At 37.1% G+C, this 27,434-nt stretch overlaps 1 protein-coding gene across 1 annotated transcript in view; it reads right to left on the reverse strand.

Annotated features, from left to right (window-relative positions):
• Positions 1–20,359, reverse strand: part of LOC125840831 (vacuolar protein sorting-associated protein 54, chloroplastic-like) — a 38,456-nt gene extending 18,097 nt beyond the window's left edge. Inside the window, exons 1-12 of the mRNA XM_049519803.1 lie at positions 19,478–20,359; positions 11,011–11,073; positions 10,382–10,461; positions 9,843–9,960; positions 9,334–9,408; positions 7,942–8,098; positions 7,511–7,599; positions 6,303–6,559; positions 1,062–1,233; positions 887–970; positions 530–799; positions 379–464 (exon numbers count right to left, since the gene is read on the reverse strand). Of these exons, the coding sequence (XP_049375760.1) occupies positions 379–464; positions 530–799; positions 887–970; positions 1,062–1,233; positions 6,303–6,559; positions 7,511–7,599; positions 7,942–8,098; positions 9,334–9,408; positions 9,843–9,960; positions 10,382–10,461; positions 11,011–11,073; positions 19,478–20,245 (2,219 nt within the window). The 5' untranslated portion in view covers positions 20,246–20,359. The remainder of the gene's footprint in view (positions 1–378; positions 465–529; positions 800–886; positions 971–1,061; positions 1,234–6,302; positions 6,560–7,510; positions 7,600–7,941; positions 8,099–9,333; positions 9,409–9,842; positions 9,961–10,381; positions 10,462–11,010; positions 11,074–19,477) is intronic.
• Positions 20,360–27,434: the final 7,075 nt, after the last annotated feature.

A 27,434-nucleotide genomic window follows, 5' to 3' on the forward strand; every position in this document is an offset into this window, starting at 1 on the left:
AAAAATATATTGTCCGGCGGTTATCTACATTGACCCAATTACAAGAAATAGAAAATCTCATAATAAAGGGTATAATATGAAAGAATTTTTTTGTAGAGTTTTAACTCAAACACAAGATTAAGTGGGAAGGAATGAACCAAACGCTTGATAAAAAATAATCCATGTATTATTAATCCCTGCATTACTAATCCATGTGTTACTCATCCTTGCGTTATCAATGTTTGTACCAAACAACCCCTAAGTATTTAAGAACCAAGGGCCAAGAAGAGAAACGTTTGAGAGAGAAAATTATGACAAAGAAATGAAAACTGGAAAAAAAACCTGCAAGTTAACTCAAAAGAACAGATGAATTTATCTGAATAAGAAAGAATCACTGACCAGTTTACCATGTGATACGCAACACCCCCAAACGATAGCATTCTAGGAGATGATCTTCCGCGTTCTCTTGATTTCGTGTCATTACTCTGAATTAAAATAATCTCAAATCAGTACTGCCCTGAGCTTATCAGCTTAATTGTGAAAAACTAACCTGTGCTGTATTATCTGGATGTGTTTTAGTAGAATCAGTCTGCTCTGTATTATGTGATATATTTAGGAGTCCAGCATCCACCATTGAAGGATCACTGCAGTTTCGAACCACTTCAGTTTTGCTTGTTGCAGTGTCAGCAGAATCATCATCAGCATGTCCACTGGTCTCTGACTTGGAAGAGAACAGTGATGTGACAATAGTCTGGAACTCATCGGGGACATCAATCTCAGCCCAATTTTCTTGGTCAAGTATAGCCTTCAACTTTGCCATCTGAATTAACCAACAAAAACAATTAATAATCCAGCTGGAAAAGGAACAAACTCGAGATTCATAAATTCAGCTGGAAAAGGAACAAACTCGAGATTCATGTTGGAAATCAACAAAGGCCTTGGCCTGTGATTGTATGGTTCCACGGATACTATACCCCAACCTTCCACCAATCTGCTTATATTTGAATAACAGAGAATTATAAGCATAGACACACAAATTAAAATTAGTGAAGGATATACTTCATAGAAAGACAAAGTTTTACTTTCTCAGTGGCGGTAATAAATTCCTGAGTGATGTTATATATGTTTAGGAACTCCTGCAACCTCAACTTAGAGTGAAGAGGAGCACGGACTCCAAGGATCTTTGCCCATCTTCCATGAGCAGCATCACAAGCTGCAAATACAGCTTCTGTATTCTCTCTCAATATATCAGCTCTATCAAAGAAATATAGATGTATAAGTATCCAGCAAATCTATCGTTGCAATTTAAGCAGTCTTCCAAAATAAGACACCAATTTAAAGCACAGAATAAAATAGTTATCCCATTTTAGTGTGCCAAGCAGACTTTGCTAACAAAAAAATAAGCATGTTTCTAAAGTAGTCAAATTACTAGCAGGTTTATACTCGAGATGAACCAAGGTCAAGCATGCTGTTAGAATTCGAATAAGAATAGGAATAGGAATAGGAATCCTAGTTGGAAAAGGAATCTAATGTAGTGTCGATAAATAGGGTCGTTATGTAACAATTTAGATACACAATTCGATAATATTCTCTTCTATATTTCTCACATGATATTAGATCATTGGTGAGAAACTTCAAGTCACCGTGTCAAATTCCGGCTACGGTTAGGGCGGTTCTCACACATGCTATGTACTAGCTCGGCTCGTAAAATAATCAAACAACACTCTATGGACGAGTTTGACCTAGGTTGACACGGTCCACATAAGTGCTAATGGAGAAACATCCCACATCATGAGTTGTTCTCTTCCTTCCCCTAAAAGTCCAGCTAACAAGACTTCTTTAACTGTACTTGGCATTACCCATTGAAGACCAAACCAACACAGTATTTCCCGCCAAAAAACCAGATGCTCTCCAGCAATGTAGAAGGAGATGATTAGTGTCTACCAAACTATTGCACATGAAGCGCCAACTCACACAAGTACTCCTCCTATTCCTCAAATTATCCACCATCAATATTACCCCTCTAGCAGCTAACCAAGAGAAAAGGCACACCTTTCATTGTATCCTCCTATTCCTCATACTATCCACCATCAATATTACCCCTCTTGTAGCTAACCAAGAGAAAAGGCACACCTTTCTTTGTACCCTAGGGATCCACACTTAGAAGTATGAAAATGAACCTCCCTATCCAAAAGATTCTCACAAAAGGACTTAACAGAGAAGATATTATTCCCCATCCCCATCTTCATACATCATGGCTATCCAATGTGATACTTTGTTAGTTAAGTAACTCATTTTTTTTTTGAGATAAAGGTAACTGTGTATTGACAAAAGGCTCATCATCAAACAAATGATGAGCATAGGTCACTTACCATCTCATCAAAGCATATCAAACTACCCTATGGGAGATTACAAATTACCTATAAAGTCAGCAAAAAGTCCTATATCCCCTATCATATCTTGTTTACACCAAATGCCAATGAACTTCTCCACCTTGAAGCCTTTGTATATTGTTGTACCGACATCTCCTTTTGGCATGAAATCCTCAACATATTAAATAAAGTAATACTCAAAGAATTGTTCCCGCACCACCTGTGTCTCCAAAAACTTACCCACTCCCATCTCCTACACTAAAGATGTATTCCCATAAACTCGTCCCACCCCTTTAAGATTTCCTTCTAAAGCCCACGCCCACAAGGAAGAGTGATAATTTTAGTCCTCCTTCTAAGACTCTGTATTTCTCGGCAATCACCCCCTCCATAGAGCGCTCTCCTGTATCCAAATCTTCATAACCATTTTTCCAATAGCGCCTTGATGAAAACCTTTAAATCTTCATCCCAAGTCCACCCCAACACTTGAGTGTCGTGACAGTCTCAAAATTATACCTGGTGAAACTTTTCCTCCCTACTTGAGAATCCTATAGATAGTCCCTCTAAGAATGTTCCAACTTCTTTGTAACGCTAACTGAAGCATGCATCCAAGACATACATAAAGTATGCAGGAATTCTCGAAAGTTTACATAGCGTGGGTCTCTTTTCAACCCTCTTAAAAACCGGGTTCCAAGTTGTTCCTTGTTAGATGCTCCTAGTGGGTGACCAAGATGAGTAGTAGGAAGTTCTCTCACCCTACAGTTTGACTTTGACACTTGTGCTAAGATCTCAATGTTCACCATCTCACCAACTTGGATTATTTTCACATTTCCTGAGATCAATCTTTAAGCCCGACACCACCTGGAACCATGTCAATACTTTCTGAAATACTCCACATGAGTCCTGTCAACATCACAAATCACTAAAGTGTCGTCAGCTAATAAAGATGAACCCCTTACTGTACCTTACCCCCATCTGATGTAAAGATGAACCCCCCTCAAGGTAACCTCTCATCACAGCTCTATCCATATCCTACTCATTGCTTCCATAACTAGTATGAACAACTTAGGTGATAGCAAATAGCAGAACTCCCTGCCTCACACCTCTCAAACTACTGAGAAAACCACATGAGTTGCAATTCCGAGAACCTAACTATTGAAATACAAAAACTTATCCACATCCCCCATCTTGTCCCAAAGCCCATCTTCAGCATAATGAAATCAAGAAACTCCCAGTTGACGTGATCATAGGCTTTCTCAAGATCAAATTTGCACAAAATCCATAGTTCCCCTTGCTTTCTTCTCAAATCAACCACTTCATTTGTCACCAAAGCTGCATCTAGGATTTGTCTTTCTTTCACAAAAGCATTTTATGAAATAGATACTACAATTGATCTTGTTAAATTAGGTCTTGGGCCTAACTCACACCCCAAGATCGGGTGAGACGGGCCCTGCTCTGATACCATGTTAAATTAGGTCTTAGCCCTAACTCACACTCCAAAAGCTAGCTCAAAGGGAGGAGGATTTCCCAAGCCTTATAAGGAGTCCACCCATCTCATTAACCACCGATGTGGGACTTTTGTCATTCTTTAATGTTAAAGAATGACAAAAGTCCCACATCGGTGGTTAATGAGATGGGTGGACTCCTTATAAGGCTTGGGAAATCCTCCTCCCTTTGAGCTAGCTTTTGGAGTGTGAGTTAGGGCTAAGACCTAATTTAACAGATCTTTAGCCAAAAGGCCGAATTTTTTTTTTTTTTTTTATTTTTTTCCTTCTCAAAAAAAAAAAATAGATACTGTCACATTTAAGCCCCCAATTTGATGTGATCAAAGGCTTTCTTTTTCTTTGAAAATGATATGATCAAAGGCTTTCTGAAGATCCAATTTGCACAAAATCTTCAGTTTCCTTGCTTTCTTCTCAAATCAACCACTTCATTTGTCACCAAAGCTACATCTAGGATTTGTCTTTCTTTCACAAAAGCATTCTGTGAAGTAGATACTGTCACATTTAAACCTTTTTAGTTTATTGGAAAGCACCTTAGATATACTCTTATAACTACTTTCTACCAAGCTACTCAACTTAGTAAGATAAGCTGAAAATCAATAAAAATCACATCAAAAAGAAAATTTCAAGCTTAATGTTCAAAAATATATTATAAAATTCAATAAAATATAGTATATCCGCATAATTAGTTTGTTATTGCTACACCCAAGTAGCATTATAAGGTTAAGCTCCATTTCTTATTCATGATTGATTTTAAGAGCTAAATAATCACTCGAGTTAATACAAGTGAATTTGAAATTTGTTTTGCAAACAACTGACTCATTTTTTTCAATAAATGTTGTTCGGGCCAGCTTGCCCGCATCTTAACTAATTACATGGGCTACTTTCCACCAGCACAGGTACCAAATAACCTTGTCTACCAAGCTTGTACAGATAAAAAGAAATTGCGCTAGTGTTTTTGGCTTTGTTGGAATTTAAATTTGAGACCTCATAGTTTTCAACCCACTTCATTGACCCAGGGTCACACCCTTGGGTGAAAAAAACTCGACTCATTCAATGCCCTAAATACTAGTAATAGAACCAAATCAAATAAAATCTTTTTTTATGACAAGGGAAACCCACAGCAACTACCCTTTGGGTGCGAACAGGGTAAAACCCCCGCTCCTATGCAATAGCTTGCAAACCACATAGGAGAGGTAACCCACACTAGGCAAGCCCAGTTAGACGAGCTCGGCCCACCCTTGCTTTCGCTGGCAAGGGGTTTTGAACTTGAGACCTCCAACATAGAAGTCCCAAGCCCAAACCACTGGGCCATCCCGAAGGGTAAATCAAATAAAATCCTTTGTAGTCCGGATTGGAACATTCCCAACAGAAACCCGCTAAATAAGGAAAGAACAAATAAAAAAGGAAGAAAAAAAAAGAATTGCCAAGAAAATTTCAGCAGCCAGTTAACATGCTTTCCAGATGAGGTATGTGCTTCCACCAACATAGAATGCTAGGAACAAAGTATGAGAACAACTTTGGAAAAAGAAATACGGTATATTTCCTTCCTATCTTAAATGACATGGTTCACTAGACTATAGGTTAAATGAAGTAACTTATAGTAAAATTAAACCGATAAGAGTGGAAGGATCATTGAAGTAGAAGTTGATTAGTCATTGTAATAACATTACATCTTTGTTTAAATGAATTTGAATTTCTGCAATCAGTAGATGGATTAAGTAATCTTTTTAAATAAAATGGATATGGTATCCTTACTTGTATATATGTGTCAACCATTTGGATGTCCTTAAAGGAAAAATCTGCCATACAGATACGAAATGGGTAATTGTGGTCTTGGTTTATCAGGCAAAAGTTCAGTTTAGTCCTCATGAAGGCCGACTACACACATTAAACCTTTTATTGATAGAAATGTGTTGTTGTTGACCTCCACTACAAATGTAATGGATTCTTAATGATTGGACTGGACTATGTGATTGCCAAGAGCAATTTTAAGGAAATTTTTATTTCTTTTTACTCAATCTTTTTTTGGAGAGAATACACTATATTGTTATGATATTTGAAATTCTGTCTTTCTTAAACTATAAAACAAAACCCACCAAAATAACCTGCACTAGCATAACACAAGGATGATGTATGGTTTAGAAGCGAAAAATCCACTAATTTATTAATTCTTTTGGAGACCAAAAGGCACATTAAATTAATTTGGAGTTACATATGCCACTGGGATATTATGAGAACCAATTTTGAAATTTTTCAATGACAGAATGACCAAATGTGTAATTATCTATCAAATAAATGTATATGAAATTATGAATACCCACAGTTTGAAGGACATATTTTCAACAAGCAAATACACAACAAGAAGTTGATTTTCCCTCACTACAGGTTCCGAAAATAAAAACATAATAGCACAAACATCTAAGAATAACGCAAATGAATGTACATAAACCTGAAATTTCTCGACAAATTTGACATGGTTGTTGCATCATTTCCCTTCTCCTGAATTGAAAAAACCCTGGAAAAGTTGCTTGGGGGAGAAAATTGTGAAAAGGTGGTGATCTGACCATCACTTTCACTAGCAGTTTCTGCAGCTGCTGCTCCAAGTGCAATTGCAGCAGCAACTGAGTCAGCAGCATAATGATCATCAAGATGGCAGATAATCCACTCAATTGTTTTTTTAACTTCAGAAGCCTGGACTAAGTGCGCCTGCATTCACTAAAAGAAAAATATCAAGTTACATCATACCAAAATTAAATAACAAAAAGAAAGAAAAAAAGGGCAAAAACTAGATTGGTAAAGCAATCTAGTTTGGGAGTAAGGGTATAATTACCAATTCGTAAACACCAACCAAAGAATCCCCTGCAAAGTTAGGGTCCTTAGGTTGGGTGTACAACAGCTTTAAGAGAAAATATCTTTGAAATGAAATGTTTTACAGGAACAACTATCTTAATCATTTAGGTCTTTAGTTCAAATTCAAGCTATAGTAAATTTTGGCAGCTATGATGGTAGTGAAGAGGTAGTGAGGGGTGAGGTGATAGTGGTACCTGACAAAAAGAGTACAGAATAGTTGGTTGGACTATGATGAAGTGAGTCATTGTCGAAAAGACTTCTACTTATAGATGGCACTAGTTGTTTCTTTCAAGACATTTTCAAGATAACTACACACCTTAAATGGGATCATATTCATGCCCCAAGAAATGAGGTTGTGAGAAGAAAACTCAGAAAGTTAAATTGTAACAACTTTAAAACATCAAAATCAAGACTAGACGCAATAAGATATGCAATTGGCCTATAAAGCAGAGAAATGCTAACTCACACAGTTCAACTTATCCAGAAATCAATATAAGCAACCACCAAATCAACTAATTATTAAGAGTCTGAACCAGATGAGGATCTCAGGTACTTATCATTGGTTAGAACAAATTAACAACTCAAGCATTGATCCAAAGGGTCTAAGGATCTTATTAACATTGCAATAGAATCCTTTTAGGAATATATATTGCATGAAAATGAACTTTATATGCTTGATTGGTGGGTTTGTTCCACAATAACTAAAGGAGTTCTTCATATGTCAAAAAGTGTAAAAAGAAAAGCAACATCACCTGATTCAAGCACAAATCGAAATAAACAGAGAAAGGTATGGCAAGTACACATTACCTGCACTATCATGAAAATTGCCTTTAAAAGTTGAACAAAACTTTCTGGTGCCAGGCTTCTCAATCTACTGGCAAGAGATGAGCTCCCACCTAAGTCAGAAGATACATGAAATCAAAAACCAAAGCATCAATCCCCCCTTCCCCTAACTGTGCAGACCAAAATGAATCAGCCTCCTTAGCACCATTTGATTTCTAATTAAAAGAAAAAGGAAATAAACCCTTTTCCTATTGAAAATCTATGTTGCTCGAATACTCCAAAATTGCCATAAGACCATGTCGGGTCCTTCACAAAAAAGTGCATTTTTGGAGGATCTTACACGGGTGGGACGCATCTTTAGAGGATCCGCACAATATAGTTGAAAAAATTTACTTTTCTATCAAGCTCTTCTCGTCAAAGTCAAGTAGCTGTGATATATTAAATTGTTAACCCACCATCTGTATCAGCTACTCGCTCTCCTGCAATAAAATCTGAATCTGAAGGTTGAGCAACCAGAACACGAAGCAGCTCTTCAACTGCTGTTTTAATGGCTGTTTTCATGTCAGCTGTAAGAGTGTCACGATATATTCTCAACACAGCAGGGAGTTTTGCCTGGAATTTATAAAATTCAAACATGAAAATGCTCGTACAAAAATTTATGTGTAAAACTCCAAATGCTCAAAAAACATTCATGAAAATAGATCAATAAGTTATTTATTATTTGATGAAGTAAGAAATTCCTATTATGGCATCAAGAGGATGCAGAATTACCGAAGATATAAGTTAGCTCCAAAACGCACTAGTTAAAGTTCCAGGGAGCTAACAAAATCCAACAAGTGTTCAGGGGAATTTACAGGGGAGAGCTTGCACCAACTATAGAGTAGAATACATTTAGACTTGAGTACTGAAATTTGAAGTTGATAAACCATTAAAATATCTGTTGTTCCTTTCTTTCCATACTACACAGAAAATGCGTGCTGGAATTGTATTCCAGATTTTCTTGATGGGTTTACCAGCTATCTTGAGCACCAGACCTCCACTGCTTCTTTAGGAAAATAGATCCATAAATTATAGCCATTAAAGAAGACCAGAGTATAATATTTTCTAGTTCACATATAATGAAACTTGATGGCTCTCATGATAATGAGCCTAGTTGATGATAAGTAATCATACACACACACAGACGGAGAAAACTATGGACCAAATGGGGACGAAAGGTTTACATAGCCTCTATCCACTATATCATCCTAGGCAGTTTTCAGCCCCTTCCTTCTTATGCCAACCTACTTCTAATTTGGTAACTAAATAAAATTAATCTTCACTTATACTCATCAAACTAATAAACACACCCCCATCTTTTAGTCTAGCAGTTGTACATTGTTGCATGCTCCATTTAAAACAGTTATGTTTTCACAACAAAAGATTAAGAGTTTGGCAGATTCCAACTTTAATCTCCATCTATCCAGCGGCTTTCACCGTTTCTAATATCCTCTATGTTATTCTTTATGTTCAGAGCTCCTTCGCATCTGATTCCTACCTTTTACCTTATGACCTACATAACTCGATACTTCACCTAACATGCTAGAGTAACAATTTAACACTTCTCAATATGATATGATCCAGATTTCTACACACATTTTTGCTTCATCAAAATTACCCGAGATTCTAAGGGAGTATAAATTGAAGTGGCATGTGTGAGTCGTCGGAAGACACTGAACAATGACCTGGTCACCTAGATCATGATATGACATTGAATAGTCTCCACCTCGAGGAAATTGAGATCAACCCAAAACTTCAATAACACAGATAAGCAATGATGCCACAGATTAACCAGAGAGAAAACTCACAGTTCTAAGTAATCCAATAACAAATGGAAGAAGCCGGTCACGGAAATTTGAGGTTTCTTCTTCATCCAATTTAGCCTGCAATATTTCAAAATCAATTTTAGTTTGATCTGTTGCAAGTTGCCTAAGGCACAGCAGTGGAGAGCATTGCTATAGTAGGCATTAATACCACAACTTTCTTATCGACCGATATATTGAAATTCAGGATGATATAAAGAGGACACATGTAAACCCTCCGCTCCCATCTACCCCCACTTATTTGGATTATTGAAAAACAGAAAATATATAAACTACAATTAGAATCAAGCATGTAGCACGTTTTGAACAGCAGCTGTGTAGGATTCCTTCATCTTCCGACTAGAGTTTTATAAAGAGTCAAAACACCTGTTCTTTATGCAAACTACTGGGTACTGTATCTTTTACAAAAGTGAGACAAGCTTTCCAGTCTAACATACAGAACGAAAATAATCTGCAGCAATAACATCAAAATACAAAATACACTTGGCCCTTACTTCATGGCCTTCTCCATTAATTGCAATGGTTGCCCGTGCTTTAAATTTTGATGTAATTGCCGCATCCATGTTGCCAGTTTCTTGTATGGTTATACGCAAAAATTCTGCTGAAAGAATGCTACAAGATTGAATCTGGTAAGTGACAATTCTAAAGAATGCTATATTGTACCTTTATTACAAGGAAAAGTATGCCAAAAGGTGATTCAAGGGAATACTAGCATAATAGATCCGCTCGCCAAGTGCTTGGGAAAACAAGAAATAAAGAAGCAGTAGGTACAACTTTCAATTCTGAGTAGAAACAGATGGGCAAATTAATTATGCAAAGGATGGTTATGTCCTGAACTTAGTTTATTTGTTGGATAAACTATTGAATCCTATCTTGGAAGCACAAGCATCTCAATAAGAACATATCAAGAGATAAATGCACCAAATTTTACAACGGAAGATGCAACTTTTCTTAGAAAAATTGCAAAAACCATAATAAAATGAAGTCAGCAAATCCAAGAAACTGATTAAAAATCTAACTTGAATAGACTAACCTATTGATAGAATCAATTGAAGTAGTTAATTCATCACGAAGGTGTCGAAAGCAATGTAAACCAGCCAGTTCATCTCCATCCTATCAAGAAGTAAATCATTTGACAGTTAGAACATCTTCCATCATAAGCATTTGCAATGTTCAAAATCCATAGATAAATTTTAGTGATAGTTACCAATATATACTATTAGACCATCTAGTTTACCGAACATGGCCGAAGTATACACTACATATACACTCGGTTGTATAATGTGTGTATATGTACGTAAATTATATGTATGTGGGTGAATACGGATGTATATTATATGTAGAGGTATGTATATTAGTATAAAGTATACACTACCTATACACTGTGAACATAATTTGTAAACTAGATGGTGGCTCAAAGGTATTGGGCTGTAATTTTCTCTAATTTTTTATGTAATTTAGCATTTTAAGCCAACAATAAAAATCAAAGCATTATAAACTGAACGGATTTCCGAAGTTTGATGTATTGCTGCTTCGAAAGGATAGAAAGAGATTGAGAGAGAGAGAAAAGGTACAACCTCAATGAAATCCAAGAAGAATCTAGAGTGACATAGTCAATATATAGAAAAGGCTAAGAATGGAATTGAACACGAATTCACATACCAATAAATGTTGCAAGTCATCTGTAACATCTAAAGCTCCAGCACAATCTGCAGATGCAACTAGCTGTATAAAATAGCTGTTAGATAAATACCATGAAGTTGAAAATATCACTTTCAATAGCTTAAGGATAAGTCTGAACACAGATGAAGAGCTAACTCGGATTAATATTGAGAAAGGTAACAGTGTATTCATCAACCCAAACGTTGTGCTGAAATCCATAATTACATATCCAGAAGTACAACCTGTCCTTGTTCTTCTTACAAGGATTCTAAATACTGTGATAAAAAGGCAAATCACACACAAAACATGAAAATCAAGGATAAGTCTGAACACAGATGAAGAGCTAACTCGGATTAATATTGAGAAAGGTAACAGTGTATTCATCAACCCAAAGGTTGTGCTGAAATCCATAATTACATATCCAGAAGTACAACCTGTCCTTGTTCTTCATACAAGGATTCAAAATACTGTAATAAAAAGGCAAATCACACACCAAAACATGAAAATCAGAATAGAAGAATACTTGGTAGTAATCACTCCTTTGTTATGATGTCAATAGACAAATGGAGTAGCATCCCAAATTTCTCATGCCAAAAAACATTAAAATTACAAAAAAGCAAAGATTCAAATGGCTTTCACATGGCGACCTGGTAAAAGATGACCACTGCTTGTCCATGCAAGCATGAAAACATAAGGGAAAATATCTTAAAATTTTGAATGATACAAGGAGTGAGATACAGATAAAATCTTCAACCTCGCACTACACCATCCAAATGGAATACCTATAGTGAATTTTCACTTGGCTTAAGAAAACCCTCTTCTCGTAATTGATATAAGGAGTCAAACTAGCGGCGTGTTGAGGCACGTCGGGTTCCCGTACGCTCTTCCTGCAGGCCCAAACTAAAGAATTCAGGATTTATATATGTTTCAGGCATGTGAGAGATAAAATGATACCCCTGTTCCAACATTTCCCTCTTCATCCAGGTCTCCTGAGTTCTTTTTACCTTTTATTCAAGACCCAACACACAGACGTTTAGTTGGCCAATAGAACCTCCTCAGTTAACCGCTCAAGGAACAAACATAGCAATCGGTTTTTTCCACTTTGAATACATTAGAATCTTTTTAAGACCTGAATGTCTCCATATCCCAGTGAACATCCTGCTTCCTTCGCAGAACCACGGTTCTCATTCTTCTACTAAGCTGTACCTAAATTCAATGCTCTGTGTATACGATATTCACCTTTCCTTCACACATTCTTTCCTTCCTTTGCAAACGTTCGTTCACACAAACCAAAAAGTGAAAAGAGGGAACAACACCTATTTGCAGCTACTTATGAACTAATCTCAGGAAGTACAATACAACTCCATGTTTGATATACAATACATCAGCACTTTTCAACAGAAGTCCAAAAGTTCCAAAATAATCTAGCTATCAAAGCATCACACAAATAAGATATATGTTTGCTCCTTTGTTTCATTGCCTTTTGGAGTGATGTGGATTGGTCATAAACCTTAGAAGATTGTATTCCCTCAAATATACCTTCTGAATCAACAACAGGGAGCAATAATACTGGAAGTCAGAGATAATCAAGGATCGAATCTCAACTTTACGAGAATGTTCAATGACTGGGAAATGGAAAGGTTGATAGCCTTCTAACATAACATTGAACAGTTCAAGGAATTTTCTACCAAGGTAGCGAGATTAGTAGCTGAAGGACAAGTAGGGGAGATTCTCAGTCAAATCTGCCTATAGATGCAACAGCAAAACAAGTCCTCAAGCTGGTTCCTGCCCTTGGAAGATGATCTGGAAAGTTAAGATCCCTTACAAGGTGGCATGTTTTCTCTGGTTGATGGCCAGGCAAGCTGTATTAACACAAGACAAACTGATTTTTTTTTTTTTGTGAATCTGAAGCTGAGACCATATTCAACTTTTCTTACACTGTAAAGTGACAGAACAAGTTTGGCAGTTCTACATCAAGTTGAGAGGGCTCAGACTGACCATGCCAAGGAACATCAGAAGTTCTGGCTTGCTGGAACAGACAAGGTAATTTGTCAGGACATGGAGAGACATGGAAGATTGTCCTAGCTTGTATCTGGTGGTCAATATGGAAGGAGAGAAACCAGAGATGTTATGAAGATAAGAGTAACACTTTCCAGAAACTGAAAATGAATTGTTTAGTGTTTTATCTATTTTTGGTGTATTCATGAATTTCCCAAAGAGACAGAGAACATTTCTAGCATCTTAGGTTGTTCAAGAGGTTAGGTGGTAGGTTTTGCTTCCTTTAGCTACTACTTGTAACTAATACTGAAAGTACACCTCTGGTGTAGCTTCCGTTGTTGATAATAGAGATGTTAACTTCTCAACCAAAAAAAAAAAAACACGACGCTAAGGGGTCGTTTGGTAGAAAGAGTGATAATGCAGGGATTAGTAATGCAGGGATTAGCAATGTAGGGATTAGTAATGCAGGGATTATTTTATTTTTTGAAACTGGTAACATTTGTATTTCATTTAGTACTTAGGTAGTACTGAAAAACCATATTTACAAAAGCAGAAAGGAAGTATAATCTATCCAAAAACTGAACCAAATCTAAATGGATCCTAAAACATCTACGATTGACTCAGTTTCATTGGAGTAGACATTTGTACACCAAAAGCAAAACAACAAAATACACTTAAGCTTTACTTCCTGCAAGTTGTTGTTCCTATTCTCAAAACATCTCTCGTTTCTCTCCCTCCATATAGTCCACCAAATACTAGCAGGGATCATCCTCCATCTTTCTCTATTTGTAGCCCCAACTCCAGCCATCTCCCAACTGAATAGAGTCTCATCAATCTTGCTAGGCATACACCAAGATATGCCTCTGAGATTAAGGAAAATCTGCCACAGCTGCTCAGTAAAGTTGCAATGTAAGAAGAGATGTCTCACTGTCTCATTAGCCTTACCACATAAGGAACATTTGTTGCATAGAGAGATTCCTCCCTTGGCCACATTATCCAATGTCAAAAGTGCTTCATTGGCTAGTAGCCATGTAAAGCATGCCACTTTGTGTGGCACTTTGATCCTCCAGATTTGCTTCCAAGGCCATTTGAAGTCTTGAATGCCACCAGGACTTATCGGTTTTTATCACGTGTTTGGTTCATTATTTCCAACCTAATCTTGTGTGTGGTTTAAGACTCTACATGAAGCTTATTTCCAATTATACCCTTGAATTATCATGTGATTTTTTATTTTATGTATAGCATTTTGACATATTTTCATGTTCATTCCGTTGGTGAGCTTCAGTGCATTCCATTGGCAAATATTATTCATCACATTATCCTATCCCCTCAAATATGACTGTTTCGATAAACAAATTGTTATAGAGGGATCTGGGAATTAATAACCATACAAGATAAGTGCAATGAGCAAATGCAGAAGGCCAGACAACTCAGGCTCACTTAAATTAGTTGAATTACTGGTATTGTCAAAAGGTTGCAGATACCACCATTTTGGCATGTCGAATTTTATATTTAATTCAAAACCAATGGAACTAATACATGATATCAAGAGAAGGAGGCTAAAAAAAGAGGAGGCTGGAAAACAATTCACATGGTCCATCCTGTGTTTCTTTACCAATTCTGAAGTGTGTATAAAGAAATTGAGGGGCAGTTCAGTCATTTTGTTGCCTTATCCAAGGCTTATTAAACATGGTATTAGTAATCCCTAGGTATCCTTGGTATTAGATAAGACCACATATGGTGTATTAAGTTATCCATGTATTAGGTGGGTTTGAGTTGAAATGTGCTACCAAACATTGTATTGGATGGATTAAATTTTAATCCAAGGACTATTTTAATTAATACATCCTACCAAACGACTCCTAAGAGACAAGTATTGTCTCTTCCAAGCCAAGTAGCCAACAACTTCCTCTCGCATTTTTTCCATTCCCTTCCAGATTGCAATAGAGCTTGCCTTAAGCACCCAAAGGAAGGCCAAGGTATGTAGTAGGAAGAGAACTGATGCCACACAACCTAAAATATCAGCAAGGAACTGAAGATTAGGACCTCGTTTATAGGGAAGAGATGACTCTGTTAGAAGTTCACATGCAGCCCAGAAACCAACTCAAAAACCGACAGTATAATTCTTAAATAGAGCACTTGATCAGTCATAGCATCACAAGATAAGAGCATCATCTGCAAATAAAATGTGATATTTCCAGGGAAGTAGAGCTCTGATGATTTGCTGCAAAGCCTTTAATCCATCACAAATCAGCAGCGTTTTAACATCGAATTCAGTCCCTCCATAACTGAGAGGAATAAGAAGGGGGGGGGGGGGGGGGGGGGGGACCCTCTTGTCTAAGAACCTTATGTGAAGAGAAAAATCCATGTGGATAGCATTGATAAGCCAAAAACTTCAACCGTGGAGATCATCAACTGTAGAAATCATCTTTTATACATAGGTCCCCTAAAAAATGGGGAGGCCTTGGAATTAAAGATTTAAAGGTCTTTAATAAAGCTTTATTGGGCAAATGGCTTTGGAGGTTTGGGGTGGAGGTACAAGCTTAGCGGATGGGGGTGATAGTTGATAAATATGGCATTGCGGAAGAGTGGTGGAGAACTAGAGAGATCATTTTGCCTTTTGGTTGTGGCTTGTAGAGAAATATCATGAAGGGATAGGATTATTTTTTGAAAAATATCTCATTCAAGGTCAAAGAGAATAATATTGGGGATAGGGCTCGTGTAGGGACATTTTAGGGTTTGTTTGGAAAACCTAGGTAATTGAAATTGGTGTAATTACTAGGGTAGTGATTACACAGCCTAGTAATTACACAATATAGTAATTACGACAACCTGTTTGTTTGCCATAATGTAATAACAAGTGTAATGTTTGGTTTCACAAGGGCAATTATACAAATTAGATTTATAAAATAAAATTTAATATTTGACAAATAGGTGCCTTTATAAATGATATTAAACTAGGTATTTAAGTTACATATTGTCTCTTGAAAATATGTTATTTAATAAATATATATTTTTCAAATTAAATTTAACAGATTTATAAAACTAAAAAGTAAACATTTTGTAAGAACATCATAGATTGCATGATGTTTGACAAAAAGATCAATGTTATAAATATAATTTTATAAAATTATTCAAATGTTTGACCAAAAAAATAATCTATCAATTCTAACTGAAAAATGAATGGCATGTAATGTGAAATAGCACGTCCATACTACTAAAGGAAATAAATTGGAACTCAAAATAAACCATAAATTCAAAAAAAAAAATATTAACATATTACTCTTATTTCAAATTCCAACATAACATAAAATAAGAGTATTATGGAGCTTTATGGAAGAAAATCTGATTCTAAAAGTGGGAAGCGGCAACAGCTTAAAATTTTGGAGAGATGGTTGGATTAATCAGACCCCTTTGAGTGAATCATTTCCGGACCTCTTCTCCATTTGCAGCAATCCTGATGCCAAGGTATGTGATTGCTGGTACACAAGGATGGAACTTATCCTTCAGAAGACTTTTGAATGATTGGGAAATAGAGAGAGTGGCCTCATTACTGGAAAAATTGGGGGGTACTAGCCTTGACGCAAATGCAACAGACAGGGTTATCTGGAAACACAACAAGGAGGGCAAGTTCACAGTTAACTGTGCCTATAAGGTGAAACTTTGCACTTTTGTGGGAATTAAACCTCTCCAAATATTCTTCCTTTTTTTTTTTTTTTTCTCAAAAAAAAGGAAGAATATTTGGAGAGGTTTAATTCCCACAAAAGTGCAAAGTTTCACCTGGTTAGTAATCAGAAAAGCATGCCTATCCCAAGGAGTCCTTCAGAAGAAAGGAAGGACACTAGTACCAAGATGTTTTCTATGTAATCTAACTGGGGAACAAAGAGTCACCTATGCCTACATTGTAAGTTCACAGCACAGCTGTAGGAACTTTTTCTCAACATCACCAGTCAAAGTTGGGCCATACCAGAGCACAGCTAATCTATTCAGTTGTTGGAGCAGAAGAGGGGGAAGCAAGACTCAAAAGAAATGGTGGGAATTGATACCATCATGTATATGGTGGTCTGTGTGGAGAGAAAGGAATGGAAGGAATGGAAGATGTTTTGAAGATAGATCCAATTCCATTCACAAAGGAAAATGGAATTGCTTAGTATCTTTACTTTTTTGGTGTAAACAATTATGTATAGTGGATGTAGATCAAATTGTAGAGTTGATAGGAAATTTGTAAAACATGCTCTCTTTACTCTTCTGTAGAACTTCTTGTGTTAAACATGCTCTCTTTATCACTAACCAAGTGATAGCAACAACAAAACAATCTCTTCTTGAGATAATATGATCGAGAATTTTGTGGCAAGATTTTCAATTGTACCATGCTCCATCTTGGATGCAGTGGACTAGTAGATTCATTTACGAGTTGTACATGTTGTTAGGAGTGTTCTCGGTTTGGTTAAATACTGATCCAAACGTAAACCGAACCAAACCGATTAAATAAACCAAATTTTATTTTGGTTTGACTTAGTTTTAATTTTTTTTTAAAACGATAGTATTTGATTTGGTAAGACTTTATTAAAAACGACCCGAAGAAAAAGCCGAACCAAAGCAATAAATTATATACATAAAGTTTATAATTAAATATATTAATTTTTATAAATAATGTTAATACTTTATATATTGTTTCATGAAATGTTATTTATTTCTCAATGGCTAATGAACTTTACACCCTAAGCTTCTAATGTTATTTATTTTTCAAGGCCATGTTCTATCCATCTAGACCCGAAGCCTTTTCTCCTTCACAACTTCTAATGGTTTTCTAGACCTCTTCCACAGAGAAAAGGCATTGTAGCACTCAATGTCCTCTTCAGATATGCTGGAACAATCTGAGTAGTAGGTTGGGCTCCACTTCTCATACTCCATGTACAAATTGTTGTAAAAAGTGACGATTTCCCTTTGATCTCCTCCTGGTCTTCCACCAGTTCCCCAAACTTTTGGGTTCTCAATTTATTGTATCTTCTATAAGCATTTGCAATCTTGTGAAAGAACTTTATATTTTTATCACCAGCCTTTATCCACAAGAATTTGGATCTTTGCCTCCATGAAATTTCCTCCAGCTTTGCCAATTCTTGCAATTCCAACATAGTAGATATCTAAAAACAATCTATTTAATTCTATATCACTATCTCCTCCCAAAAACTTGTCGGGAGAAGTTTTACACTTGACCCATTCAAGTCTTTACTCCTCTCTCTCAATCATGTTGGTATACACTTTTTCTTCCTTATCCTCATCCCTAACTTTGGGTGTAAGCCATGTAGAGATTAACCTCGGGTTTTTCATCTTTACTTCTCTTCCATGGAAGACCCACCCAAAAACAAGAAACAAGTTACATTTTTAATCCCCTAATTATAATCCAAAAAAAATGTCCCGAGGCTTTGGTTTAGTAGTAAGAAAACAGCACGTGATATGTGGATTAGGGCACATTTATGGATTCGATCCCTATTGCATGCTAGTATTTAAGTTGGGAGGAAGGTAAAGTGGCGAGGTCATACTCCTCGAAATTTCAAACCTTTGGGCCAACTAAAGACGGGCAGAAGTCACAGGGGATTTCTCCAATATCAAAACAATTATAATCTTATATGCATCTATGTTTGGCATCTCCACCAAAAGCTTTAATATTACTGAAGTTAATGTTAACAGGACACTAAGAAAGTTCCATGTATTCTTCCATTTGATTGTCACTTTGCTTTAGTGCGTCATAGGGTCAATTTCTAAGTGCAAGATTGTATTTTTAAGAGGTTTTCTCTTTGCTCGCCTTTTTATTGTAACTAGTTTGTTCTTACCTTTCTTTCATGGAAGACCTCTACTCACTTTTATTATTTTTTATATCAGGGCCTCTTCTCACTCTTTTAATTTTTAACAGGGCCTCTTTCTCACTCTTTTATTTTTTATCACGGCCTCTACTCACTCTTTCATTTCTAACCTTAAGTTGAACTACCAGGACCTACCAAATCACCATTGAGATTCAAGTTGCCACAAAGAAAAAAACAAGATTTCTAAAAGATAAAGAGTTTTATTGTCAGAATTTTATAACCTGGCCTTAAGCTACACCTAAGAAGAAATTGTCAATCCTCTGTTTTCATACATCTATCATAAATCTATTTTTTCAAAAACTGTCAACTAGAGAGTACACTATTCTAACAACATCATAAAAGAGGGTTTCCTCCAATACCTTCAACTTCTGGACCGTGTTATATATGAGGAGCTACATAAGTACAACTTCTTTCTTCTATCAAAGAAGATCATAAAAACTGTTTATCCACTATCATTTTCACATAGTCTCCATGAAACTTCTCCGACTTCATCTATTCTCTAGATAACAGTTAGTGGCATTATCCATAATGTAAGCATAAGTGCAGATTGTTGGCAGAATTAAGAAACAGATATAGAACTAAAGATGTTCCGGAACCAAACATACCAAATTGAGAGTTGACAAAGCTTGATTAACGTATATAATGAGCTTCAGCTTGTTCTGAAGAGCAACCAAATCACTCCTCTTTACATTCAGCTCCTGCAACTTTCTTGCAGGCCCCACCAAATTAGTATCCAGTAGCCTTATTGTCTCTTTCAATTCCCTGATCCTCTTACACCCTTCAACTATCTTTGAATTCAGATCCTCCAGTTGCCCTTGTGCCTCAAAAAACGAGCTTGAACGCAAAGAGATCTCCCTCACCAAATGCAGCTCCACTACATCCAAATACTGTGACAACTTTTCTTGCATAACCAAATTCTCAGCCGTAGTCCTAAATGGGCAGGCAGCTTTAAATGTGGCACCATCCTCTAACTGAAAATCTTCTTTGAAGTACAAAGAGGGCACTTCTCGAAGACATGCGACAAGGGCATTTTCACCATTTTGATCGTCGAGGAGGCTGGATTTACTGTGCTGTTGGATATCGTGAAAACGAGCAAAAGGGTCGGAAAAGGATGTAATGTAAGGGAGAAAATCGGTTCTGGCTATATCAGATCCGGGTTTTGGAAGTGGGTTTAGGGGGGTGAATTCAGGAACGACGGGAAGGGATGAGGAATTTGATGGCCACCACCATCCATCTGATTTTCCAGCATGTGGGTTGTTAAGAATTGATGCTAAGCTTTGGTTATGGCTATTAGCATCGGATACTGATTTCGACAAATATGGTTTCTTGCTATTTTCGTACCTTCCCGATGATGGGGAAGGCTTTGAATCCATCTTTTTCAGCTATGGGTGTGATCTATACAAGAATGTGTGTAGATCTGAAGAGTAATAACTGTTGATTGTGAAGAATTACGTTACCGTTTTTGGATCAAATGCATGGAGTGAGAGAGAGAAAGAGCTGGCTGAATGAATGAATGCTTAGGCGGATCTGCACTCTGCAAATGGAAGGAGCCAGTCAGTGCCAGTGGGCGGGTAAGGAGGGGAAATGACTAGTATAGTTGCAAGTAGGACCTCAATCGTTTGATTTTGGACCAGCAGGTTGAAGACTATGGTTAAAAAAAGGATCCAGTTAGTTTGGGGAAAACAGAGTACCTTGTGTGTTTGGGACCAAGGAAAATTTCCAATTTTTGATATTTGGTTGTTGTTAAATGTTTTCCAAATTAACTTGTTTACCTCAAATTTAATGAAAGTGACTTGCCTCCAAAATATACGAAAACTTTTTTTTCAAACTTACACCTCAACTTTCCATCCTAATTCAAGTCTCGAGTATCGATTCCCGTTACTAATCCGAGATTCAACTCATGATTCTTGATTTGGAGTCCAACTCCCGACCTCAACTCGAGACCCAACTCCTAGGTCCCAGGTCAGATCCCATTTTGGATGTAGAGTCCTGAGTCAGAAATCGGGGTCAGATTTCGGGTAGGGTGTCGGGGTTGGGTCCCAAATCAGGTGTCAGGATGGGGGTTCGTGTCAAGTGTTGAAATTGGGTTTCATATTGAGAATCGAGGTTGAGTCCCAAGTCAAATGTCGGATTCGGGTTTGGGTCCCAAATCGATCGATGAGGTCGAGTGTCGGAATCAGATCATGGTTCAAAAGTCGGGTGTCATAATTAGGTCCCACTTTGAAACTTATGTACTAAATCGGGAGTTGGGGTCGATCTCGATTTAAAAGTCGAGTCATAAGTCGGATCCTAGGTAGGGAGTCGAGACCGGGTCTCGTGTCAGATGTTGGGGTCGGGGTCGGGTGTCAGGATTAGATCTCTATTTCAAAGTTGGGTTCAAGGTCTGATATCGTGGTTGGGTCTTGGGTCAGGTCTTAGTCGAGAGTTGTGTTCGGATCTCGTGTCAGATGTCGGGGTTGTGTGTCGGGGCCAAATCATATCCTTATTCGAAAGTCGGGTCCAGGATCAGATGTCGAGGTTGGGTCTCAGGTTGGAAGTCAAAAATTACGAGTCGGGGTCGGGTCTTGGTTCAGAAGTCGGGTCCAGTTCGAGTGTAGGGCGTCGGGTGTTCGATCTCATATCGGGATCGGGTGTTGCGTTCAAGTTCCGAGTTGGATGTTAGGATGGAGTCCCGGATCAATCATTAGTGTCAGATGTCAGAGTCAGAGTCAGGATCGGGAGTCGAGGATCAGTTCTCGGTCGAGAGTTGGGGTCAAATGTTGAGTTCCGGTGTCGTTGTCAAATCCCGATTTGGAAGTCGGGTCCTGATCAAATTCAAGGTTGAATCTCGGATAAGAAGTCGGGTCGGGCCTGTGTCGGGAGTCATTTGGGTCCTAGATCGGGAGTTGGTGTTGGGTCATGGGTCAAGAGTTGGGATCAAGTCCTCGATCAAGTCTCAGGGTCAGATTTTGGGTCGATCGTCAGGGTAGTGTCGAAGTTGGATCATGGATAGATTATCAGGGTTGATTTTCGGGTCAGAAACTATTTTCCTAAAAAGTATTTTCTAGTCTCTAGCTTTAAATAAAATATATTTTCTCCAGAAAAAAAACCATTCACTATGCAAACACTAGAAAATATTTGTCACTCACCACTTGTTAGAAATCAACTTGTTTTCCAAGAAAACATTTTCTAGGATAACATTTTCATTCATACCAAACACAACTAGATGTCTTTCTTTTTCTTTTAAGACAATTTTCACTAGTTATCAATTTGCATCATCGGCTTACAAAATAGAAAAGGGGCCAAAAATATCCATCTACCTTCATTTATTGGTAACTTTGTCTTTCGTTATATTATAAAGTCAAATATACCTCTATCATTATTAAAGTATTAAAAATACCTCTTAATTGGATGGATTCCCCCAAATGACCTGATTTCACCTAAAATTACCTAATTTGCCTAGTCTTCTATTTTCACTCACCTAACCTAATTAAACTTGTAAGAAATTAGACTCATAACTGAAGTGAAGAAATTTGACTTAATTTAACCTTCAAACAACACCCAGCAAATAAGAAAAATTCAGGTGGATAATATGCCCTTAGTGTATCATATCGGTATTCTTCATACGATTAATCAGCAGTTAAACTTTATTTTAGCTTTAAAAAACAATCTCCCACAAGTTAAAATAGTATTGGGCCTATAACACCATGGAAATTAGTAAGCTTAACTATAGCTTGTCATAAGTGTTAGATTCGTAAAATTTGCTTCTCGTACTTCGCATGAAGGGTTTAGGGGTTAAATGTCAAGGTATGACTCCCCAAGAACCAACCAAGAGTCCTTGAAGAGAACCCTAAAGTCTACCCCAAAACTGCCCAAAAAGTGACCTATGGATGGGGACCTACGAGGCGTAGGTCCATCCATGCCTTGTGGGTAAGCTTCGTAGCTCAAGCCCCCACTCAACAGGCTGCAGACCACGAACCACGCCTAACCAGGACGGTTCATGGTCATGGGTCATGCCTGCAATTCTGTCCAAGGTCAGCCAAGGTAAGGGGTAGTTTAGGTAATTCCTTTTTAGGTTAGTTTGATGTGGGGTCATTTTATATTGGTTTAATACACCTATATAAGAGTTTTTAAGTCATTACTGACCCATTCACTTCATAAAATCCCAAAACCCAAACCCATAACCTACTTTCCCCAAATAAACTATCTCTAGAATTCCAAGGAAAAAAAAGAAGAAAGGTGAAGCTAGGGTTGAAGAATCAAGATTTTCTCCTCAAATTCATGGTGAATCATCAATAAGGTATGGTAGCTCTTCATCTATGGGTAGCCTTCACCCATAAAGCCCCTTCAAAAAAACCCCAATTCAAAGTTAGAAAACCCAAAAGTTAGGGTTTGACTTCAATCTCATTGGTTCCTTTCAAATTCGTTTTAAATGATTGAATTATGTTTTTTTTTATGGATATATTGATGATTTTATATGATTTTAAGTTGAATTCTTCAAGAATCCATGAATTCCCCTAATTTCTCAAATTGGATCTTAAAATGTGGGTATTGATTGATGCAAATAGAATGTTATAGAATTATGAATGTTATGAATTGATTACTTGAATCATGTTATTGTCCACGACTAATGTAGTAATTGTATGTGTGTTGATTGAATGTGATCTATGGTCCTTGAATGGCAAATTACGAGATTTATGTATGATCATGATGTTTATGTACATGTTTTATGAATTCTTTGAGAATAAAGTGATTATGACTATGATGTAATGGTGGTGTTGTTGAAAGACTATTCTCACATACACACTTATGAATGAAGTTTCTATGATTATGATAAGGATGATGTGTTGATTGAAAGGTTATTCTCAATTATACACTTATGAATGATGATGACATGTTGTGAAAGGTTTTCTCACAATATGGGGATTCTTAGGTGAAAGGTTATTCTCACCTATTGAATCTATGAGCTATCTTATGAATGATGTTGGGTTGAGATGGATATTGATAGAGATGGAAACTCATACGTGAGTTGAGGCGGGGTTTCTAGTAACAATCTCTTGAGATGGATGCCCATACGTGAGTTGAGGTGGGGTATCTAGTAGCAATCTCATTATCCCATTTCTACCATAATAATGAACTAAAGTAATAAAAATGTTAAGTACTCTGTGGGGAATAATGTCAAGCACCGAATGGATATTGATTGAGATGGGCGGGGATTCTAGTAGCAATCTCTTGAGATGGATGCACATATGTGACTTGAGGCGGGATATCTATTAACAATCTATTTATCCTATAAACTATGTGCCCTCGTAGGTTATTAGCTAGTGGATCCACATAAGCTAAATGTTATATGTCCTACCTTAGGCAATAGACCACCCTTTTCGGTGTGGGTAACACCGGATTCCATGATTTGCTCACATGGTCTATGTCGGTTAAGGCTTACCCCCACAATGAATGATTATGAACTATGGCTTCTCAAGAATGCACTACTTAGTGTGGGTGGGGGTATAGGACCTCATCCATGCATTGCACAAGTAGGCTTTGAGAGTAGTTATGGTGTGTTCTTAATGTTATAATGTTTTATGAAATATGCTTATGATGATGCTACTAAGTATGTTGATATGTAGGCTAATTTGTAATGAAGTATGCTTAGTGTGGATTGTTGCTAAGAGTTGCATTCCTTGATATGATTTAATAAATGTAAAGGTTTCCTTGTCTATAAGTATTAACTAAAGATGAGATCAAAGAATGGTAAGGATGATTATGGTGGCCCTAAAAGTGGTACTTAGTATAGATGGGATTATGGGATCTTTATCTATGCATTGCACAAGTATAACTTAGGGTCACTCATGAGATGGTTCTCTTATGTTATGATAGTATGAACAAGAATATGAATTATGAACTATAGTTACTCAAGAAGCTTTCCTTAGTGTGGGTAGGATTATGGGATCTTATTCATGCATTGCATAAGGATGTTTTGAGTTTATTATGGTATGTTTCCATTATGCTATGATGATCTATATATTGAATATGCTTGTGACTTGTGTTTTTATACTAAAGTGCATGATGATTCTCAACTTGGTAAATGCATGTTTTTCAACTAAAATGTCATTTTTAACATGTTTTAAAGGTTTTTATGCATGACTATCATACTTAGTGCATTTTTGTACTAACCCATATTTTCTATATTTTTCCCGAAGTGTAGGTTTTGGCGATGTTGACTTCCATCCTCGTGGCTAGGTTCATAGTAGATGTCATGCCCCGTGCCTACACCCTGGGGGAGACTGGCACTCGAGAACCATTGTTGGCCCCAAGCGAACCCTTGGCCTGGCTTACTTAACTCAGCGGAAGACTCTATGTATATTTATAATGATCAAAATCACTATACTCACTTGAATAATAAAATACTGAGAATGCTTAAAAGTCAAACATTCAACTTAGCCAAAATGGCAACTCAAGTCTTAACATATGAAATGATAAAGTCAATGAAAAGACTAAAGAACTAACATATGACTGTCTATGAAGCCTCTAAAACAACTGAGATGGATGTTGAGACAAACCTCACGACATCCTAATGAACTAACAAAGTAACTGAAAGCAATAAAAGGAGTCCTCTGGAATGCAAGGAGGCTCACCAACTGACTCTAGAGTGCTCACTGGATCAACGACGCGCTGGATGCCGATCCTAGTTATATGTGTCTGCATCATAATAAGATGCAGGCCAACTGGCATCAGTACATTTAATGTACGAGTATGCGAGTTGGAATGCTAAACACAACATAGGCTTGACAAGAATCTGAAGAACTTACCTGGCTCAACATAACTGAACTCATTTCAATATAAAGCAGCTTAAAACAAGTGCAATATAAAGAAAAGTTGTTTAAAACATGATGTCAACTCTGTGTATGCAAAGATACATATAACTCTGAAATGTATGTAAAAATACAATAAACTGTGTATATAAGAATACAATTACTTATGTGGGAGTTTCTCTAACCGACAACCATCACGTAAGAGCTATTGTGATGATACAACATTTTGCCTCACGCTGCCAGGGCCATCATATACCTTGCCGAGGGTATAGAATATGAACTACTAAGTGGATCCACTAGTCTATGCTAAAAAGCACTAAAGGAATCATCTAAAAAGTATGACCCTTTTCTACCCATGATGGCTACATAGTTTATGGGGGTTGTGAGTTATCTGAACTCTCCCCATATCGGTGCTAAATACTACTCCCAAAAATATAATATTATCTCTTATGCTTAAAAACATACTTCTTTCTGTGATTTGAGATTAGTGCTAAAAAAACTTAGCTCCAAGGCTATTTTGGAAATCAAAGTTTCCTCTCTTGCTCCATTTAGAAAACGATTACTCTTTTCTGAAAACTAACCCGAAGGCTTTTGGAAATCAAGGTTTCCATTCTTGTTTAAATGTGAAAAACATTTTAAACCCTTTGGGAATACATAGTCCCCATATACCTTTGAAGAAATGAACTTCAAACTTTACTCTTTACTCTTTACTCAACTTGAGCTTTAAGTCTTAAGACAAAGTTAAAACATTTGGAAAAGACTTTTGAAAAACTCTAAGAACTTCTCTTGACTTTGATCTTAACTTTCCTTGAATTGGATTATGGATTCAAGGTTCTTGATCTCATGTTTATGGATGATTTCATGATGTTTATATGTACCTAAGAGTGTTGGAATCAACTAGAAAACATAGGTACATTGCTACGAAACTAGTACGAAAAGATGGGGGACGAATGGGAAAAACTGGCATCCCTAGCGCTCTGAAAGGCGCAGGGTGCCAGCCTTGAAACTTCAAAGAGCTGGGTGGGGCGCTCTGGCTGGCCCAACTCCCCAAGACCCAAACTTCAAAGACTGTTTTGGGGCGCCCCAACCCCTTTACCCAGTTTTTTTACGAATTTCCTCCTTCGTTTTTCAACTCTAAACTCGATTGGTTCTTTTCCCAAACACTTAGAATCATCAATACCCTCAATATACATCATATTCTACTCGAAAAACACAACTAATAACATGAATCGATCTCAAGAAAACTCCAATCAACACTGAAACTCCACTCAAGAACTCAAAGATTTACTTTCAAATCTAATAACTTTGCTGAAATTGAATCATGATTGGCGCGTGGTTGAACTAACCCAACGCTATGTGATCTCACATACCTTTTAGGGATCACCCCCGACGAAATCCACAAGCTAAACTCGACAATCTTTGACGAATCTTGCTTCTCCTCTTCTTTTCTCTTTTCTCCAAGCCCTAGCGTATTTTGGTAAAAGCGTAAGCTGATCTAATTTTGATTAAATCCTAACTTAATTACCAAAAACGAAATAAAATAATTGGGCAAGGAAAAGACCAAACTACCCTTTCAAAATCCGAATTGGACTTTCCTTATTCCAACAATCCAACTTCCAAAGGGTACAACTCACTCATACGAACTCGAAATCGCACAAACTCAGCGGCGTTGGAAAGATAATTCTAAGAGTTTTCCTAACATATCTGGAAGTACCTCTAAATCATCATGAGTTAGAAGTTATGGCCGTTTGAAGTTGACCAAAAACTCACT

The sequence above is a fragment of the Solanum verrucosum genome, unplaced genomic scaffold (assembly GCF_900185275.1).
Source record: "Solanum verrucosum unplaced genomic scaffold, falcon-dt-bn FXZP01000194.1, whole genome shotgun sequence".
Taxonomy (NCBI): domain Eukaryota; kingdom Viridiplantae; phylum Streptophyta; class Magnoliopsida; order Solanales; family Solanaceae; genus Solanum; species Solanum verrucosum.